The sequence below is a fragment of the Colletes gigas genome, unplaced genomic scaffold (assembly GCF_013123115.1).
Source record: "Colletes gigas isolate AHSC1104 unplaced genomic scaffold, ASM1312311v1 Colletes_gigas_Sc00004, whole genome shotgun sequence".
NCBI lineage: Eukaryota > Metazoa > Arthropoda > Insecta > Hymenoptera > Colletidae > Colletes > Colletes gigas.
Genome location: NW_025106633.1, coordinates 7,364,441 through 7,385,198, shown reverse-complemented (window position 1 = coordinate 7,385,198; position 20,758 = coordinate 7,364,441). Strand labels below are relative to the sequence as shown.

General features: G+C 37.1%; 4 protein-coding genes across 8 annotated transcripts in view; 1 reads left to right on the top strand and 3 right to left on the bottom strand.

Annotated features, from left to right (window-relative positions):
• Positions 1-230: 230 nt before the first annotated feature.
• On the bottom strand, positions 231-5,588 carry LOC122405054 (translation initiation factor eIF-2B subunit delta). 4 transcript variants are annotated; one of them, XM_043409534.1, is made up of 8 exons: positions 5,472-5,588; positions 4,666-4,727; positions 2,415-3,759; positions 1,448-2,334; positions 1,253-1,380; positions 970-1,147; positions 711-891; positions 231-513 (listed from the first exon to the last, which is right to left on the bottom strand). In XM_043409534.1, the coding sequence occupies exons 2-8, from the start codon at positions 4,684-4,686 to the stop codon at positions 305-307; spliced, it is 2,949 nt and encodes a 982-aa protein (XP_043265469.1). In that variant the 5' UTR covers positions 4,687-4,727; positions 5,472-5,588; the 3' UTR covers positions 231-304. The 4 variants fall into 4 exon arrangements, with proteins under 4 accessions (XP_043265469.1, XP_043265470.1, XP_043265472.1 ...); XM_043409535.1 differs by lacking the exon at positions 4,666-4,727 and having other exon boundaries at positions 5,472-5,586; XM_043409537.1 differs by lacking the exon at positions 5,472-5,588 and having other exon boundaries at positions 4,603-4,721.
• Positions 5,589-6,189: 601 nt separating this feature from the next.
• On the bottom strand, positions 6,190-7,438 carry LOC122405066 (60S ribosomal protein L19). The gene is made up of 4 exons (XM_043409553.1): positions 7,392-7,438; positions 6,939-7,045; positions 6,695-6,858; positions 6,190-6,612 (listed from the first exon to the last, which is right to left on the bottom strand). Exons 1-4 carry the CDS (start codon positions 7,394-7,396, stop codon positions 6,286-6,288), a joined length of 603 nt encoding a protein of 200 aa, XP_043265488.1. The 5' UTR covers positions 7,397-7,438; the 3' UTR covers positions 6,190-6,285.
• Positions 7,439-7,735: 297 nt separating this feature from the next.
• LOC122405493 (syndecan) overlaps positions 7,736-20,758 on the bottom strand; it is a 156,131-nt gene continuing 143,108 nt past the window's right edge. Inside the window, exon 6 of the transcript XR_006259776.1 lies at positions 7,736-7,748. The gene's annotated coding sequence lies outside the window, so the exon portion shown is untranslated. The remainder of the gene's footprint in view (positions 7,749-20,758) is intronic.
• Positions 7,837-20,511, top strand: LOC122405492 (probable peroxisomal acyl-coenzyme A oxidase 1). 2 transcript variants are annotated; one of them, XM_043410287.1, is made up of 11 exons: positions 7,837-7,945; positions 12,029-12,188; positions 12,260-12,428; positions 12,501-12,624; positions 12,713-12,832; positions 12,933-13,048; positions 14,151-14,320; positions 14,578-14,740; positions 14,810-15,153; positions 15,226-15,481; positions 15,698-20,511. In XM_043410287.1, the coding sequence occupies exons 1-11, from the start codon at positions 7,918-7,920 to the stop codon at positions 15,956-15,958; spliced, it is 1,911 nt and encodes a 636-aa protein (XP_043266222.1). In that variant the 5' UTR covers positions 7,837-7,917; the 3' UTR covers positions 15,959-20,511. The 2 variants fall into 2 exon arrangements, with proteins under 2 accessions (XP_043266222.1, XP_043266221.1); XM_043410286.1 differs by having other exon boundaries at positions 7,850-8,257.

Sequence of the window (20,758 nt, the reverse complement as noted above, 5' to 3'; positions counted from 1 at the left end):
GCTCGTAAAAACTGTGGAACCTACGTGCGAATTATTTTTACGGAGCTGTAAAACTCGAAAATATCACAAGCATGTACGATATACTTTTCAAGTGTTTATTTCGAAATACGTAACGTAATATATAATAATAATAATAATACATGTATCGATTTCTTTAGACATAAATAAAAGGAAAAAACACGATACATATCCTCACGGTTCTGAAGTACAATTTCAAAACTTTGGGGGAGTACGTTTATCACGGCATATTTTATTCGCTCTTGAATGTTACAACATAAGGAATACGTTTCAGCGTGGTAAGATTTTAAATCTCGGATGGTTTAATTCGTAAGATCACAGGGACGCTAGTGCACGGTAATATCGCTAATTCCGTAACGACAGCCGTCACTAAGTCAGCCGGTGTAACGTCGTATGTAATATTTAAAAGATTCAACGACTTCCTAGTCTTCCAATTGACGATCAAGGATTTTTTCGCGTTTGGCCCGTGGCCTTGCGCAAGCTCATTCGCATCGCCTAAAAGTATTGAATAAAATTTAATGCGTGAAATTAACAACAAGTGACAGAGCAGTGGTTCTAAACCTCTTCTTTTTTTCATTGGAAAGATAAAACTTTATATTTTTATATCAGATATCTATTTACAGTCCACTTGTGGTCTGCATACCTCAGGTTGAGAACCACTGCAATAGATGACACGAGTTCGTTCTGCTCACCTAATTCATTATAAACGATAGAATCCGTTTGTACACGTTCGCAAGACTTGTGGGTCTCGCAGGCTACTAAAACCGGAATATTGAAGGCTTTCGCCATTAGGGCAACTTGGGCGGTGCCCACTCTCGACATCACCGCGCCGTTCGCCAATATCGCGTGAGCACCAAGGAAAACTTTGCTTACCTGTTCGACAATTATGAACAATTTAATCGCCGTGCAATCATTAAGCAAATAAAGGGAACTACCAATCTCGATACTTACTTCTGGCATTACGTAACTCAAAGCATTGATCAAAATATAGGAGCATTCGATACCGTGCTTAGTCAAACGCCTAAGTTGTTCCTTTCCCTCTAAGCATGGCCTCCCATCGACGACAACGACACGGAACTGTTTCTCAGCTATGTGTGCATCTAATAGGATTTTATGAATCAAAGACGAACTAAAAGCAATATCAATTCTGTTGCAAATTCGTGACATGTACAAAAGCACGCCTCTCGCCCCCCTGCGTGATCATGTTTATATTAAGGATGCATGGGACACTTACTAGCCATACGTCAGAATAACGTCTCCGTTGGATATCTTTGTCTGAATGGTTATCGATATTGCCTTATCGGCAAGTTCTATTTGTTCAAGAATGTAAGTATCGATTGCACTACTTAATTTAATCTTCGCCTGAAACATGGAGCACGTGTGAAAATCTATTTTTACCCCGGAGCTCTAGTTCAAAAGCGTTACTTACATCGACGTCTGTCAACGCAGAGGACAATTGCGTCATCTGCCGTTTCAAATGCCTTAACGCGTTCTGCATCGAAACGGCTAACGGTCTGCAGTGATGCAAGTATGCAATGGACTCTTGCAAATTTGCCTCAAGACCCCTGATGAAATCAGCCTGCGACGGGCGTTCAAAGTCTTGAATGAGCTTCTTCACGGCAACTAAAAGCGCAACGCATCTTGCATTGCTGCCAACGATCACTTTTCTCGCGTACTGGGCGCCCAGTCTTATTATTTCCGGATGTATCTTCGAATTCACCGGAGGAATATCAACAATGGCTTTCTCTCTTTCGTGGTACAAGTGTTTGAAGAGATTTATCTCGTGGATGTTATCTTTCTGAACAGTCTTTTTGGGGGTAACAATTTTCTTCACATCTTCCACTGCAGCTGCGACCTCCGTTACGCGTGTATTCTTATCGGTTTCTTTATTAACTTTATTCTTCTCTAACAAGTGCTGCTGCTTGGCTGCTCTTTGCGCCTCCTGTTTTGCTCTCCTTTCGGCCCGTAATTCCGCTTTACTTTTCCCGCCATCGTTCGTTTCCGATGGTTCGTTATTTATACGCGTATTCGAGACTTTATTCGTTACCGCAGTTTTCCGTTGGTCTTTAACGTCTTCAACGACTGTTCTTCCCGCTGTCTCGCTGCTCTGAATAATATCAGGCTCCGTGGATTTATTGTTCGTAGTGTTTTTATTCTGTACCTCAGAAGTCTTGCCTTTTAATTTAGCAAGCGCCTTGGCAGCCTTCTTCGCTTCACGTTCAGCTTTTATTGTCTCCCTCGATTTTTCGGGAATATTTATTTTGTTGTCAGCCATTTTAGTCGGTACAATTCCTGACTTATCGACTTCCGTGTTTTCTACGGAAACCAGTAAATACAAATTTATAGAAATTAGAAAAATAAGATACAACTAAATACGAATTTTTTTAAATACATACCTAACGAAAAAGGATTTGACAATCTATCGATATTTTGCACAGAAGATTCCTCCACTTCAGTAGTCGCACCTTCTTCTTGGAAAGTGTTCTTATCGGGCAAGCAATTCTGTGTGATTGCGGTATCAGTTTCTGAATGGTCCTTAACAGAATTGGTAATCGTATCTGTTTTTAAAACGGAAACAGAACTTCGATCTTCTGATTCAGTATTATCGAGGAATACTTCGGTATTTGTCAGGTTAATTTTGGAAGAATCGCTGAATTGTATGTTTTTCACGTTTTCAAGTAATTCGTCGTCGGAGAATAATGTCGGTACCGTTTCAGGTTGTAACAACGTGTTAATATCTTCCTTTAATTTAAAACTGGGAGACTCGAATCCCCAATTATTCTCTTTGTTGCATTGTACGTTACACGATTCGGTATTCTGATCATATTTTACAAGATCCACAAGCTTTGCTACTTCTTGCAGATCGCATAAGTCTTTCAAATCGTTAAACTGATTTGTTTCTTGTTTTTGCAATTTCGTATCTTCTTTCGTATGATTAATTTTCGCCTGAATTGTTTCCGCTATCTTTTGTTTCAATTCGGACGCGAGTACTAGATCCTTTGTGCTTTTATCGTGTTTCTCGTGATAAATTTGTACTTCATTTTCAAATTTAAATAGCCCAGGCGATCTGGACAGACAAGACAATTCCGAACGATTAGCGTTTGTTTCTTGCGACTGTACGCCCTCCTGTGTCAATTCCGTCTGCTCTAATTCCTTTTCGTACTGTGCATGACAGACTTGTGCTTCGACAGCCTTCTCCAATTTGTAGTTCTGTTTGAGATTGTTACCATCGTCTGTATCGTGCTCGCCGCAACAACCCGAATTGTACTGCGCTGTTTTAAAGAACTTAAACAGATTCGGGGGGGCAGGGGAATCGCTACCGCAAATAAAAGAACACGCGTCCAGCGCCAATTTGGTTCTATACTTTTTCCGTAATCTGCGAGCTTTCGACTTCGTTATCGTTTTTATGTCCTCCGTATCCTTCTCAGTAACGATATCTTCGTTGGCAACAGATTCGATAACCGGCGACGAATTTATGCAATTCGATTTGCAAAATGAACAACAGTTCTCAAACACCTGCGTTTCATTTCTTTTCCGTAACCTGCGAGCCTTCGACTTTGTTACAACTTCCAACCGATCTGTATCTTTCTCAATAATCAACTCCTGATTGGGCTTAACGTTCATATCATGAAACGAACAGACTTGTTGTTTCTCAGCTTTACGAGCATCGTGTAAACGCTTACGACGAAGATGCCTTGCCGCGGAACGTGTGAAGAACTTTTGTTGATCCTTGTCCGTTAACTAAAACAAAATTATTATGCTTTAGTAAACCGGTGCGATCAAATCCTATGAAAATTGTCTTATACGTAACTGAAAAGTGTCGTAATTTACAAGAGTATTAAAGAAACGACTACGAGGTATGAAACCATTGTGTACATATTGCAAATATAAAGGCCTGTTGTTTTTTTATTTCTCTTACTCTATTTCAAATGCATGAAGATGTTTACATGAAATAATTGAACCTGCATCGAATCGTTAAATTATCATCTCTTTAAACAATAGATAAAATGCCAAGCATTAAATATATTAACCCTTTGAATGCAAAGAAGCGTGGTAATGCTGTGGAAATTGTTACTCTTTTTTATAAATATTATGTACGATTATACTTTTCATTTTGTATTGACACGCGACTCTTCCAACTCGAACGACGAAAGAAAATAATTAATCCGTTTAATACAACAATTTACTTTCTACGTTAGTTGAGAAATGATTTTATTTTACATATACCGGTCCTATTAATTCATTCATTATTGATAAATGAATACATCGATTTGTCAATATATATATAATTTATATGCATGTATAAAAATGTGTTTGTAGGCAGCAGCAACAATCTTTACTAAATATATATATATATATATGTGTGTTCACTGCATTCAAAGGGTTAAAATATAAGGGACAAATTAAAGATAATGTTCCAGCTGGAGATTAGCGATGCAATGTTGCGAAACGAACCATTTTCTAATTAATTTTTAATTGATCGTATTACATGCAACGAAAAACAATATATACGTATATGTAAGAAGAAAAAAATAGTTTAATTAGATTTTAAGAAGTATTAAGTAATAAGGTAAATAATCTTACAAGAGGAAAGGAACAGAATAAAAAATTCTGGTATTAATTTGAAATGTACAAATATTTACGGACATGTTCCTCCTGGTCCATCATCACTGTATCAGTTTTCAGTCAGGGGCATACGTAGCGTCCAGCTGGGAACACCAATGCAACTTTAGAAATTCAAATACCTTCTCTCGGATGCGACAATGCGTGCGATAAACTACTTATTCGTACTACTATTACACGAACATCTTCTTAACAGAATCTAAGTGTACTAGTACGCGATCTGAAGCTTTCGACGTAAATTTTAATGATTTTATAAAGTATCCTAAACGTATATGGTACTTTTTTTTAAATTTCATGTCAACTACAATTCTCTGTAAAAGTTTCTTTTCGAATTGACAACGATATCACTGTTATAAGCTTTTATGCAATCGTGACTAATGATGATGCAATTGTTGATATATTGTAAACGAAGAAATGATTTTTATGATTCTAACAGTGCATATATGCCGCAAGCATAATTGGTGGAAACGTCGATGACCGTACAATAGAAAAATTTAATTGTATACTTTAAACGATAAATAAATATTATATATAGTATCGTATAATTCAAAGTTTAACGGAATACGCTATGAAAGCAATGTTTATTATCAAATCGAATTTATTGTCAATGCATAGAAATCATTCCATACGGATAGGAATATTTACGAGATATTACGAACGATTTTCTTTTAAACGATACAATGTTTATGTTTGAATATTTCAACTTGATTGGTAAATGTCGTATACTTGAAATTTCCATTTTCTAACCTACTATGAGCACCTTATGTTCAATGAAAACCGTAATACAGCTTTTTTTTGTGCGAAGTACTTCATATATGCGAGACAAGTACCTTTAATTCTGTAATAAATTCACTAACACTGTGCGTTGAGAAAGAATAATGTTCGTTCACTTTTATTCAGTTTTTAAGTATCAACCATGTTCTATCGACATTCTTGATGGCGACGATGCTTCCATCTACAGGCACGATCAAGTACGACTATAAATTAATTTTGGAAACGAACAATTTGATTCAATTACAATTTACAGATTTTACTATATATAAAAGCCTTGAATGCAAAAATTATTAAAATAAATTCCAATCTTGTACGCATTATTTTAGCACTTCGTAAAAGATTACTATAGAAAGTACACTTCATGTACTTTCGTGCAAGTCCATTTAAAAAAAGAATGTGTTAACTTTGTTTAGAAAGTTTCAACGTGAGACGAGATTTCCGTACGATTGCATTGAATGAAACTCAATTGTTCCATCGTAAATGTGACTATTTCAAAATCCTTCACGATTGTAATAATAATAATGAAAAATAAAAGCATATGCATGTATTCGATTTATGTAAATAAATGAACAAAATATGAAATGAATCAAAGTATGTTAGATCGATTTGTTATCATACATAATCTGAAATTGAAAAATAAGTTCATACTCTAACGATAAATTTATGTTAATTATTCCATTTTTACGAGATTGTTTTTTAACCAAATAAAATACAAACTCTTCCATGTTTCGAAATCGAAATTAAACGAACTCGCTCCACCTTTATAGCGAATTATATATTTCGTGCGTGTCTAACGTTAAGCAATATTATAACGAGGGCAAGTTTGTTTTTTTATGTTTTATTTATACAATAATTCGTACGGCTGTTAAATCACTTTTTCTGCGCAGCCGCTGCTTCGTCCTCGCGCTGGTAAGATTGCAATAATTCCTGTTTCTTCATAGCAATACGTTCTGCTCTACGTTTACGCGCCTCCCTAACTTTAGTACGACGCGCCTCGGCTTGGTCCGAAAGCATCTCTGCTCTGGCCTTCTCAGCCTTCTTTTTGTGAATGAATTCCATCAGAACTCTCTTGTTTTTGAACACGTTACCCTTGGCTTTCATGTACAGAGAATGGTACAAATGTCTGTCGATTTTTTTTGTCTCGCGGTACTTTTTCAAGAGTCGACGAAGAACTCTCATTCTTTGAATCCATAGATCCTAGAATTCATACAAGGTTTTGAAAATATTCACCTAAATTTGGTATTTGTTATATTATTGTCAATTAAAAATTTTTATTTACCTTTTGTGGGGTACGAGCATTGGCTGTACCTTTCCTTTTACCGAAACCACAATGACGTCCCTTGCGTCTAGCTTCTGTGTTTTTACGAACACGTGCTCTAGAGTGGACAGCTACAGGTTTCTTAATGATAAGACCGTCCTTGATTAACTTCCTAATACTTTGCCCTTAAAGAAAATAAGACTTGTACACACAGGAGGAAAACAAAACAGATAACGAGAATACATTTTTTAACCTGAAAACTTACTGGAATTCGTATTCGCGATTTCATTGATTTCGTTTGGATCCAACCACACCTTTTTTCTCCCACATCGCATAACAGAGGCGGCCAGCCTCTTTTGTAACTTCAAAGAACTGTAACAGAATGAGGTTATGTTATGAGAACATACTTATCAGCACGAGATGTTTTCTATCGTTTTGAAATATTATTTATGTATAATTTGTTCGACGTGTACACTGAAATTTAGCTGTGATCCATTAAGCGTTAAATAATACACGAAAAGACCGTGGACACGAATACAAAACCATGTGGTCAGCCGACAACAACTTATCGACACAAAGATTGAAATATACTGTATTTTTAATGAAACAATCCATGTTTATAGTAATTAAAATACTTTGTTCGATAGTGCAACTGACGTAAATTAAGTTCGATATAATACTGTCAAAATATAACAGAAAATCTTCAGATGGCCCGTACCTCATGACGGAGTCTACAAGTCCTCCTTGGTAAAGAAGAACAAGATGGTGGAAGCTACATTTCCTGTTTATCGATACTTGCCGGAAGTAACGAAAATAGGTGGTTATTTCAACAATACTATCAGAACGATTAAATTCTAATTATTGATTTTAAAATAATTTTGTTCCATTGCAGCATTGTTGTATTTATAATTGCTAGTCGACGGTGATAAATTTTTAAACGAGTTCTGATCAAAAGGCGATACAACATTATTATAATTTTTCAGTCAAAGATATTGTCAACGACTGATACCAAAAATATAGTGTATTTAGTATGTTTTTCGGTGCGCCGTGAAAAGAAAAAGAGATCGAAAAATCGCTGCACGAGGTTAGAATTTCCCGCCAAGCGAACGGTTGCAATTTATGAGAACGGGTTATAGAACGTCGCATACTTCGTTCGCGGTATCTATGTCGCTACAACGTGTCACTATCGCATCGTTAACGTTGGAAGTGACAGGAGGAAATGGTGTGTAAATTCTGCGGTCTTGATGCTCGGGCAAAGATCCCCATTGCTCGGTAGGTCTATCTGCACGCTTCATCTGCTCTGATAGCGTGGTATCGATCACAAAAAAAGTGACGTACGGGCAGTGTTAAAAACGCTCGTGTCCGAGTCGGTGATTAGTGACTGGTGCTGGCAGATGCGTAGCATTGTGTGATAGATTTCCGTGTGGTCAGTGTGTAACAGTTATTCGTCGGCGATGCAACGAGATAAAATGACCGTAAACAAAGACCTGCTGCGCGAACGGGAGAGATGCACGTTCAATCCCACGGAATTAACTCATTTACTGGATGGCAGCCCGGAGAAGACGCAGCAACGTCGCGACCGAGGTACTTGAAACGGTCGGACTTAAAATCTCGCGACTCTCATCTAATAGAAACTCGCTTTACGATGCAGTTGGATTTTGCGGGCGGTGTCATGAGATGATCCCTTGTCCAAAATATCGATCGAACGATCCCCGAGCGTCGTGGAGGGTATTTTCACTGTCCTCGAGGGCCCGCGTTGATTTTCATTTGAAAATTATTAATCGATGCAAGTCCGTGCAAACGTTCCACGAAACTCAACGCTACTCACATTATCAATAATTATAAATTCATTCGATATAGTATATCGAATAGATTTACACATTTATCTAGATTTGTAGTATTCTTTCACGATTCATTAACAATATCCATTCTGTTTGTCGGTATCGTTTACAAGTATGTTATGTAAAACTCGGAAACTACTTACGCATAGGTTACAAAGAGATCAACGAATATCGTTCGTAAGTAAAATTGCACGACGGATCAATTAATTACGAAGATTTAATCGTTTATTCGTGGTATAATGGTATGCATTGCGTACAGTACTGAATTTGTAATAACGCATTACAGAAATACGGAGGTTTTATACGTTCATTTAGAAAACAAACTCTGGTATTTATGCCGAAATCATAACGTTTCTGTATTACCGTAAGTAGTTTAATAAATTAGCTTACGATTATTGGGTTCGTAACGACTCATTTGTCTGGGAAATAATTCACTTTGAGAAACGTGTGAATCAACGCGCTTGGCGGAAGTAAATTCCTAATGGATATTGACAGACGTCATAGAAAATACTCGAGAATGCCGTCTGTATGATTTATTGAGCAAATTTGAACGTGTTGGCGATAGCACGGACAGCTGTCACACTGCGATCGTATCTAAATACGTTAGATATCACCTATACCTATCATTTTCAAACAAAATTACAACGCGTTCGAATGAAAAACTACGATATACCGTACACGAATAAATGTTGATATTTCTATTGAACTTTCTATACCGGAAGTACTACACAGCCCAAGTGTCGGAAAAATTGCATCGATCCAAAGAGTTAGATCCGTACGGTCGTCGTAGCGTTATTTAATTTTCGTGATTTGAAAATTTATTTCCGTACGAAATTGATAATTTGTCATTTTTCAGAATTGTAAGGTAACGTTGTATTCTTTATCCAGATAAGATTATGGTGCACGTGTTCGATAGAAAGATTAGCTTTTAATGATTTTTCAGAAATGATAATAATAATATTATCCATAAAAATGGCGCAGTATTTAATAACCTTACGGTCGATTTTCAAACAAGAGTTTAGAAAAATGATCTCGTTAACAGTGAAAGATTATAAATACTTCTGATGATAAATTTAATACGAGTAGGAATATGTATGCGATCTATTTTGAATTTGATCAAATATGTGTACGTATATGAGTGCATCTTAGATTACGAATCTGTCTAGATTTTTTTGATCGATCTGCGTAACGGTATTAATCGTCTATGTATCGTTTCCTGTAAATAATTATATAAAATTTCTGTTATTATTTGCATTTAATAATTGATCCATTAATTTTTTATACGCGTTATTTGCATGGAAATGAATATTGTTTCGATATAAGAACGTTATTTTGATTAACGTTAAAGCCATCATGATATACTGTTTAATTAATTTACAAATAGAGACGCAAAAAGGGTACATGCTAATTAAAAAAACTATATGATGCACATAATTTACGTGCTAGTTAACGTTACGATTCAAATCACGATTTGCACGTAGTTTTTTGTAATCCTGCTAATCTCTTTCTGGTTTTGATTGACACGACATTTATAAGCATCTCGTGTTACGTCCACATTGTTGACGCGCTGTTTCCGCAACAGGTCGAACGGAAATCTCTTCGACGACACGAATGGCCGTGCATCTGGTCCCAAACAAAACATTATCCCATCGAAGTTCGTGCATTAAAAAAAAAGTAATACTACCTGAAATAAAATTTAAGCAAAGAAGATAAACGACCAAGACGCATTTTTCATTGAGTCACACCGATGATGTAATTCTTTCACTCGACACGAGTCCAAAGATTACGCGTGACAAGGACAATACACAATCACGATTAAATTTATTATTCTACGCGATTTTTTCGATAAGATTATGAATAATTCTCTGCGTGACAATAATTTTACGAATAACGATAAAAAAACAATGTAAATTTGTACGTTATTGAGAGCACGTTTTTATACGACGTGTATGTATTTATCTGATTCCCACTGTCCAACAAATTAAGCATGGCCACGCCTGTTTCGCGTTGAAAAGTACCAGGCGTATTGGCCCAATAGGCTCAATTGACAATAGTTTTCTTTATATAGCTATTCGCGATCGTGCTTGTCAAATCGTAATAGACGGAGGCCTTTGTTACGTTTAACAAAAATTAAATTTGATCGGACAATGCACTCGGTGGCGTTGATTCGACATTTTTTCGACAAGAAACGGGAAAAACGCTATGGCGGTGCTCGGTCACTGTTCAAACGTATTTCTACAATGACCTTCGGCATTCAGACGGTCAATTCGAACTCTCGACGCGTAAAAATCGTAGCCATGCGTGATCGAAACCGAAAGTAATAAGCTAAATGACACCCAGTATGTTATAAATATTATGCACAAAATTAATGTTGTGATGTAGGGGTCAACCGTGGGAAAAATTTTAATGGAGGATTTTAGAGGCCAAAATAAGACGAAAATCAAGAATACCAATTTCTTAATGGAGGCTTTGTTAAAAAGTTATTAACGTTTAAAGTTCCATCCGTAATGAATTTTTTTCTCGAAAATGCGCAGGATTTCGGGGGTATGTATATCCACCAAAAATGATTGTAATCGACCCCCGAAACCGAAAATAATTTTTTCAGAACGATTTGAAATTTTTTTTTCCCCGTCGAAAAATTGCACACCTTCTCAAATTTTTTTCTAGAAAATGGGTAGGATTTCGGGGGTACGTCTATTAACCAAAAATGATTGTAATCGACCCCCGCAATCGAAAATAATTTTTTCAGAACGATTTGAAATTTTTATTTTTCGTCGAAAAATTTAATTAGATTTTCGGTAAGGAATTTTTTTCTCGAAAGTGCGTCGGAATTCGGGGATATGTGTAATGACAAAAAATGATTGTAATTCACCCCCGCAACCGAAAATAATTTTTCCAGAACGATTCGAAATTTTTTTTTCCCCGCCGAAAAATTTCACACCTCGAATTTTTTTCGCGAAAGGGGATAAGATTTCAGGGGTATATCTATTAACCAAAAATGATTGTAATCGACCCCCGAAACCGAAAATAATTTTTTTAGAACGATTTGAAATTTTTGAATTTAATTGTTAATAACAAATTGGTATTCTTGATTTTCGTCTTATTTTGGCCTCTGGAATCCCTCGTTAAAATTTTTCCCATGGTTGGTCGGACACCCTGTATAACAAATATTCAAAATTATTTTTGACGCATTTTGTCCAAATAGATTTCAAACTTTCGTACGTCATTACTCGCGTCACTTTTTTATATGAAAATTGTTTTCTCGTAACTACTACATATGTAACACACTGGGGGCATTGAATCTGTTCCAAGGTCACCGTATGTACAGGCTGTCAAATACAAAAGAATGTCGATTAGTTCGCAAGCGACTTACAATAGCATTTTCTAACAAGATGATTTCTACTAACTACACTTGACCTTTGAAATTCGGGTATACCACGTGTAAAAAAAAAAAATAATTTCAACTGTCTGTTGGTGTTAGTATTTTATCAATATTCTCACTAATGTCTTTCAGAACAATTTTTTTTGAGCGACCCTGAGCTACAGGATAAAACACCAGTGAAATACAAGAGCCACAAAGAGGTGTACGAGGATGCAGTGCGAAAAGCATGCAGGGTTCTGCAGAAGGTACGACAATTACAAGAATCAGGAAAAGGTGGAATGGATGTTTTCACGTAAGTCCCTTGATTCTATTAACCATTTACACAGAAGCAAGAGATTGTCTAGTTAAATACTTTTTTTCCAGGCATGTTTTGGGAGGAATGTTTGGGTCTGCGATCTTGAAGGATGGAAACCCACTTCTGGTACATTACGCAATGTTTTTGCCAGCTATTATGGGACAAGGAACGACGAAACAGCAAGAATACTGGATAACCAGATCTTGGTCTGGTAATATTATTGGAACATATGCTCAGGTGAGGTATAATAATATTTTTGACCATAGAATAATACGTTTAAATTTAGTATTGATGTTTTCTTTGTTGCAGACTGAACTTGGTCACGGTACGTTCATCAGAGGTTTAGAAACGACGGCTACTTATGATCCAAGAACGAAGGAATTTGTATTGAATAGTCCTACTTTAACGTCGTACAAATGGTGGCCAGGTGGCTGTAAGTATAGAGAATCACTGAATATAGTACATTGCGATGCACAGAATTATTACAGTCTATTGTAATCGTTTTAATTTGTAATCTTCAGTGGGCCAGACTGCAAATTACGCGGTGGTCGTTGCACAATTATACACAAAAGGGGAGTGCAGAGGGATTCATCCTTTTATCGTGCAATTAAGGGACGAAGACACGCACGAACCTTTACAGGGTACGTAAATAATTTTCTTATTCGTCCAAGTGAATATCAGAGGCTGCGTTCGTTGATTAAATACGGAGAAATTTACATATGTTTTGTACCTATTTTGTAGGCATTAAAATTGGTGAAATTGGCACGAAATTGGGAATGAACGCGACTAATAACGGCTTTCTCGGGTTCGAGAGTTTCAGAATACCTCGTGAAAACATGCTGATGAAAAACTCTCAGGTAAAAGAGAAAGTACAGTCACTTTCACGAAACACTACTAAGAAAGCAAACTGTTCAACGATTAAACCGGAATTTCTGTATGTTCTTCTACTTGTCTATTAATGGTGAACATTTTAGAGATTTAAAATTATTTTTTAAAATGACAAACACGAAAATACGCCATGAAAATATTGATGAAACATGTTGGCGATCATGATTCTATACAGGCTGTTCGGCCACCCCAGGAAAACATTTTAATAGGAGATTCTAGAGGCTAAAATAAGACGAAAATCAAGAATACTAATTTGTTGATTGGGGCTTCGTTAAAAAGTTATTAACGTTTAAAGTCACGCCTGTAGAACGGCAACCTGCGAACAGCTGCGCGCGCACGATAGTAATCACCACATGCGAGGTATACGAACAGACCTTATATCCAATTAAGTCTCTAGAGCTCTATTAATACGCATAGTTTGAATTATGAATCATTAAAATCCTTCAATTCGTCCAGAAGTTATGATTTTTTAAACATACGCATGAAATTTCGGGGAACCACTTCCGGCGTCACGTTAGATTTTCGGTAAAGAATTTTTTTCTCGAAAATGCGCAGGATTTCGGGGGTATGTCTATTCACGAAAAATTATTGTAATTGACCCCTGCAACTAAAAATAATTTTTTTAAAACGATTCGAAATTTCGTAATTTTGTCGAAAAATTTCAGCACCTTTCTGAATTTTTTTCTCGATAACGCGTAGGATTTTGGGGGTATGTGTAATGACCAAAAATGATTGTAATCGACCCCTGCAATCGAAAATAATTTTTTCAGAACGATTTGAAAAATTTTTTTCGCCGAAAAATTCAGGCACCTTCTGAATTTTTTTCTCGGAAATTGATAGGATTTCGAGGGTATGTGTATTCACCAAAAATGATTGTAATCGACCACCGCAACCGAAAATAATTTTTTCAGAAGGATTAAAAATTTTAAATATAATTTTTTACGAAGCCTCAATCAACAAATTAGTTATTCTTGATTTTCATTTTATTTTGGTCTCCAGAATCTCCCATTAAAATTTTCCCCAGGGGTGGCCAAACGCCCTGTATATGTACATATTTATTTTTATACACAGGTACTAGAAGATGGAACATACGTGAGAGCGTTAAACGATAAATTGACGTACGGCACAATGATGTTCGTTCGGGTAGTATTGGTTTACGACATTGCTAGTTACTTATCGAAAGCAGTCACGATCGCAACTAGATATAGCGCGGTGAGACGCCAATGTCAAATAAATTTAGAGTAAGTAATTAGAACAGAACATTTTCGAATATCGGGCGACTTTACATCGAAAAAATGCGCGATAAAAAAAATGTCTCTGTTGTTTTTATGGATCCTGATCAGCATTTGCTCATTAACATCATCATCGTCGACTATAATCACGAACGCATGCATAAAGACAGGGGCCATCGAACTGACTTTCATTTTTTATATCTACTACCGTCTCATTTAATGAACATTTAATATTCACGTTTATTTTATCTTGCCGTTTCTTTCAGCGAGCCCGAAGCACAAATTATGAATTACGTAACGCAACAATACAAAATCTTCCCAAATCTCTCCGCGTGCTTGGCGTTTCGACTGGCCGCGGATTGGATCTGGAACATGTACAATAACGTCACCGCAGAGTTGGATCAGGGTGAATTGGACAGATTGCCCGAGGTATTTAATTATACCTGCTTCGTTAATTGATTTTTTTTCAATTGTTTTCTAACGAATCCAATGTTGCAGTTGCATGCTCTGTCGTGTTGCCTGAAAGCGGTTGCATCGTCTGATGCAGCTACCGGAGTAGAGCAAGTACGACTGGCCTGCGGTGGACACGGGTACATGGACGCCAGCAATCTTCCAGCCACTTACGGTTTAGTCACAGCAGTTTGTACCTACGAAGGGGAGAATACTGTTTTACTGTTACAAACGGCTAGATATTTAGTCAAAGCCTGGAAACAAGCTGTCAGCGGTCAGCCGTTGCCAGTGACTATACGGTACCTTACAGACCTCGTTAAAGGGATCAAACAGCGCCCGTGGAAGAACAACCTGACATGTATTATCCAGTCCCATCAATCAGTTGCTGCGGGGTAATTTCATTTGACGACCTTGCAATCACTTGTAGCAATTTTATTCATTGCGTGATTTTGTATTTTTCACAGAAAGATCCGGTTGGCGACGGAAAACATGGATCGCAGAATACGCAGCGGAGTGTCGCCGGAGGACGCTTGGAACGAGACTAGCATAGAGTTAGCCCGCTGCGCGGAGGCTCATTGTCGAGCGTTCATAGTGATGAGATTCGCTGAATCCGTCAAAGAGTTTGTTTCAGTGTCCAAAGAGTTGCGTGAAGTGTTGCAACATCTTTGCGAGTTGTATGCTGTGTACTGGGTATTGCAGCGACTCGGTGACTTCCTTCAAGTGAGTATCAAATATAAATCACCTCTAAAAAATTTCTGGTTCCTTTCTATCTTCTTCAACTTTCATAATTTACGTCTTTTCATACACGGTGAGTATCTTCAGAATGGAGACTCAATTTTATCAGGATGCTCCAGAAAATATTTCAGACACTTCGTCATCCGATTATTTTTCACTTGTTAATGGAAAAATTAATGAAGATTTGTCGTTTCTTCGCAGTTTTCTTCCTTGAGCAACGAAGATGTCCCCGCGCTCCAGAGACGACTAGAAGAATTGTTAGCATTAATTCGTCCAAACGCCGTGGGCATCGTCGACGGTTTCGACATTCGCGACGAGATCCTAAGCTCCGCGTTAGGAGCGTACGACGGCAACGTTTACGAACGACTGTTCGCCGAGGCAATGAAGAGCCCATTGAATCAGGAGAGCGTGAACGTGTCTTTCGAGAAATATCTGAAGCCGTTTCTTAAAAGCAATTTGTAGTGCAATTTACCTTCACGGATCTCCTTCTAAATTTACACTTCGCTGTATATACTCGTAAAGGTTTCAACGAAATACAGGCAACCTGATCGAACTTCGCTTACTGTTCTCCGTACCACGCTATTAATACTCCAGTAGTTCTTCCTGACAATCTTTTTTATATAGAATTTTTAAGTAGCTGCGTAAGCTCCTGTCGTACGTTGGTACCGAATCAGTAAGAATGATTAAGAACGAGGCACGTCCTACTCTAATCAACAACATTTGGCATGATCGTAACGAGCCATTTAAAAACACAAGACAAAATATTATATGTATCGATAGTTATAGAATTATTTTACAATAAGTTTCTTACTCCGAAGACGATCACAAAGCACATGGTCGAAAACGTTCAACAACGACGAATGGCTCGCTATAACAAGCATCCAACAGTTGTAGAATAGGTTGGACCTTCTCGTTCACTTTCAGCAATCGGGTATACGATCTTGCCTTTCGCGGCGTGAAATCAAATTTTAAGCATCGTAAGATTTAGAATATATATAGTAAGTGTAGTAACATTTATGAATCATGAAAAAGAGATTACGAATATATATCTTTCCACGACCTTTACAGAGTATTATTGTTGTAAATATTTAAGGAATCGGAATATTATTATTGTAAACGTTGCGAAGGATTTCCAGAGAGTGATTTTATTCTTAAGGTGGTATTCTAGTCTAGACGTCGGTTATTTAGGTTCTTTTTTTCATGTAAGAATATTTTAAATCGTTGAAGATACAATTGTTTCAGTCGAGCTCCTTGTTTTTGAACCTTCGCACGGTTCTGCTCATCTAAGACGAGCAACCCAAGAAATCATTTCTTCTCCAGTATGAATGATAAATAAAATTAAAGGTGTATACAATTTGCAAAAGGGTTAATGTTCACACATATATATATATATATGTGTAATATCCAGGGTATTAACTTTCATAAAAACGAAATAAAAAGAAATTTGATTTTTCAAAGATTCTAATCTAGAATACCTGCTTAAGATTGTTCTTTTAGGAATGCTCGATCATTCCGCGATAGAATACTATGTTAAAGATTTTATAAAGAGAAGATATTTTCTATGTACTTTTGCAGTTAATAAAGTGCTGCGAAGAGCTCGCAAGTATTCGTCGTCGTTCTTCATATCCTCGAGCCTCGCGATGCGTTCGAAAGAAAAACAACACCCGCTCGGGTCAGGTTTTCCTTACACGGTACAGTGTTTTATTTACAGAATAGGAGCGACGACATACAGTATTGTTCGTTACCATACTAACATAGTGCAATTAGTATTAATTTCTGTTAATAATAATGTGTCGTTAACGTAAACGCCCGCGACGGAGTAACGCGGTCCGTTCGATCTGTCGGGCTCGAGAAAATCTAACATAAACTTGGGGATTCCCGGACCTACGGAGTCGCGTGAAAACATCCACGATCGGGTAATCTTCGATCGATTGGTATGGATCCTAGGAACTTCCAGCATTAACCAGTTAGTTCGTTATACCCGTATATGCAGAAAAAAAAAAATTAAAAATAAAATTCGAAGAACCGAAGATCACGGTTCGATGCTCCACGGCGGGCGATTGTATAACTTCATATAAATACATATACGTGTATGTACGTGTAAAGCGTGCAACGACGCGATATATATTTATTTATATATATATATATATGTATATATACACGCATACGTAATATATTTCACGGAGCTCAGGACGACTCGGGTAGGACAGGGGGGTAGACAATACTTACACTTAAAAAATAACATTGTTAATTATAGTTATCATTAAATATTAATTGTATTCACTTTTAAAATTATTATTCATTCGTCCACCTGGCCTATGGGTTTTTCTCGTCTAGCATTAGACAGACTTCTCATTGCTATAGCGTTCATACGGAATACATCCTCTTATAAAATATGATTTTATTACAATTAATGTTTTGTTTCTTGTCGCATAGAACGTAGACAGCGCCTCTCGAGTATTAAATGAGCCACGTGGTGATGCAGCGTACACGGCGTTTGGGTGTTTCTTTTTTCCTTCATTTTACGTAATTTTATAAGCGGCGGCCTTTGCGAGAAACGTCTTCACGGTTCCGTGAACGTTACTTTCTTTTTTTTTTTTATAGTTATTTTCTTTTTACTCAAAGTGAAATGAAATTTTCAAAACTATTGACGATGAATTGAATTTAAATTTATGCATAGAAAAAAAGAGTGTTTTTCTTTGAATTTTATGGTGAATATTGGTTCACGAACGGAGGACGTTTCTCCGTGGCTTTCGCTTTGGTATTTTTTTTCAGCGTAAAAAGAAAATTTCTGCGTCTCTCCGCATCGCCACGCGGAAAATTAATTACTATCTAACAAACAATTTCCGTCTATGTTGCGTACGATTATTATTACAATAAGGATTACGATTGGATTTCTAGGTTCCTCTTTTGCTTTCATTGGCGCAAGGAATGGAGGCGGTAAATTGGAAACGAAGACGCGGGAGAATTCAAATCTGGCACAGTGATGGTGTAAACGGTAAGCAAACAAATGAAAAGTTGCAAGAAACATTTATGCAAAGTATTAATAATCGAATTACGATATTTGCAACAATTGCGAGAGGACAAACGATTTTAGGGTTAAAGGCAAAGCATAAACATTTCTGACAATGTTCGATCAGGCGACAGGGTTCTTTCTTAATCATTGAATTTATAAATAATAATAGAAATTTTGAGAGAGAATAACAGACAAACAGAAAACAAGGGATTTTTGGTAAATAAATAATAAGAGCAATGCAACAAAGTCACAGTCGTTCGGATAAAAGTAATCAGATTTTCCACCCTAATTGATTTACCCTATACACAATATTTCTGGGTATTCTCGATACCCGTACCTTACCCCTTTCGATTCGTTCAGATCATTCGTCTAAGTATCGATATTTATTCGCGAACATGTCATCCAACATAACCTGTACATCGAGTAGCTGTTTGAACAGGTTCTCCTTCCAATTCGACCCTATCAATGTACTTAATTATACTTTTATTACTACGCGTATCGTTACAATATCCTCGATACGTCTAGACGCGTTATAAATAAGCTTATAAAATAGCGTCGAGCCATTTTACGAATCGATAAGATCGATTTAGAAGCAGCGACAAATGTTACGAAAATGCGTCGATCGATAAAGTTTTTTTCGTACCTGAAAATAGAGACCGACGTGGCGGGAGGCGATACACGACATACAAATCTTCGTTATTTGTAAACGATTAACACGTTGAACGCCACGTTAGTCGCGGACGATGCGATCGACTTAGCCGGTTAATAACGGAAAACTTAAAAAGTGGAAGGAATGGGCAGCCGATTACTTTTGTCTCTCGCGTCGTTTGGTTTTGTCGGTTTCCAGATATTAATTGGTTCAGCGTTGAACGTGTTGATCGTCGCCTCGCGCGACGTTGGCATTTTAATACGACGATCGAGTTTAAACGCTTTGCCCGTAACGTCCGACGATCGTTCCGAAGTTCGGTTTGTAATCGAATATTTGTAGGGAAAAAAATTGGAAAAAAAAACGCGATGAGCATCTAATAAAGTGGTGTCGCGACGGTTATCGTACGAAATTGGTGTTCCTTACGTAGTATATGGCAGTATCGGCATGATATATTTTAATTTACTCCGACACATCGGACTCTGCTGGATTTTGCGTCCCGTGTTCCCGCGACCCAGGTAGAATCTTCTTTAACCCCTTCTTGTACAACTCGTCGTCAAGTTTTTTTATGCCAATGTATACAATAACGAGGTTAGACTCGTCACTAAATCTAATATATCAAAACCAACACGTTTTAACATATGTGAACGAATTTAAATAAAATTTAGAAGTATACGCTTGTAAATCTTGCAACTTCGAATTTAAGGTCAAAACGCACGTAAATTGATCGTCGGTTCGGACAACGAAGAAATTATTCGAAGCAGTACGTATCTTTATTTTGTTGGTTGTTTCGTGTGATAATAAATGCAACGATTCGTGTACGTAAAATTCATATTATTATTGCACAGGACATTGATAATGACATAATATTATATATAAGACATTATATCTGCATAACATCATATATACAAGATTTACGACGTTTAGAAATCCTCCAGTGCCTCGCATTTATTCGTCATGTGAACGCCCGAAGTTTAAGTAAATTTATATCGCGATCCAACGAGTATTAAAAGATAGTGCTAAACTCTACAGAGTGTTTATCGTTCGAAAGTGGTTGGAGAATTCGACGAAACGATGATACTTTTTTTTTTTTAGTAGATGGCGCGACTAAGAATCGAATCTACGCGTATACATTTCGAATAACGATAACGTTATGATACCGATTAACTTCGCATATACATGGTGGCCCAAAATCAATGGCACGAATAGGGCCAAGTAGATTCCGTGGGTCGAAACAAAAAGACGGTTTAGATCAGAACTTTTACATAACGGTTTGGAGCGATTTCTATTTCGAATCACAAAACCTTCCCGACTTCATTCGTGCCAGTAATCGTGGGCTGTTTTGTATTAAAACAATTCCCATCTCTCGATCGGTATAACCGTTGAAGGTGTCCTTCCGAAACGAAGGACCCATCGTACATAAAAAAGTCTTTCTATAAAAGTTTCGTGAATAAAACGGTTAAGAATGCGTTCTACCTGGGAGAAGGTGACCGAGACGCTTGTTAAAATCTTGAAAAAAATTCAAAGACGCTTAAGATCACCGGAAGAGTAACGGAGGGGAAAAGCAAAAGAAAGGACCCAGGAGAGAGGGGGGTGGGGG

Bases quoted from the DNA above. Each gene is read 5' to 3' on its own strand.
- LOC122405054 (XM_043409534.1), bottom strand. From the start codon at position 4,686: ATGATGGACCAGGAGGAACAT. The intron at 1,381-1,447 runs GTAAGTAACGCT...TCCATGTTTCAG, and splicing joins CTGCGTTGACAGACGTCGAT to GCGAAGATTAAATTAAGTAG. The intron at 1,148-1,252 runs GTAAGTGTCCCA...TATTGCTTTTAG, and splicing joins GTTATTCTGACGTATGGCTA to TTCGTCTTTGATTCATAAAA.
- LOC122405492 (XM_043410286.1), top strand. From the start codon at position 8,128: ATGCAACGAGATAAAATGACCGTAAACAAAGACCTGCTGCGCGAACGG. The intron at 12,625-12,712 runs GTAAGTATAGAG...TGTAATCTTCAG, and splicing joins CAAATGGTGGCCAGGTGGCT to TGGGCCAGACTGCAAATTAC. The intron at 15,482-15,697 runs GTGAGTATCAAA...GTTTCTTCGCAG, and splicing joins GACTCGGTGACTTCCTTCAA to TTTTCTTCCTTGAGCAACGA.
- LOC122405066 (XM_043409553.1), bottom strand. The intron at 6,859-6,938 runs GTAAGTTTTCAG...ATTTTCTTTAAG, and splicing joins AATCGCGAATACGAATTCCA to GGCAAAGTATTAGGAAGTTA. The intron at 6,613-6,694 runs GTAAATAAAAAT...TATGAATTCTAG, and splicing joins ATGCTCGTACCCCACAAAAG to GATCTATGGATTCAAAGAAT.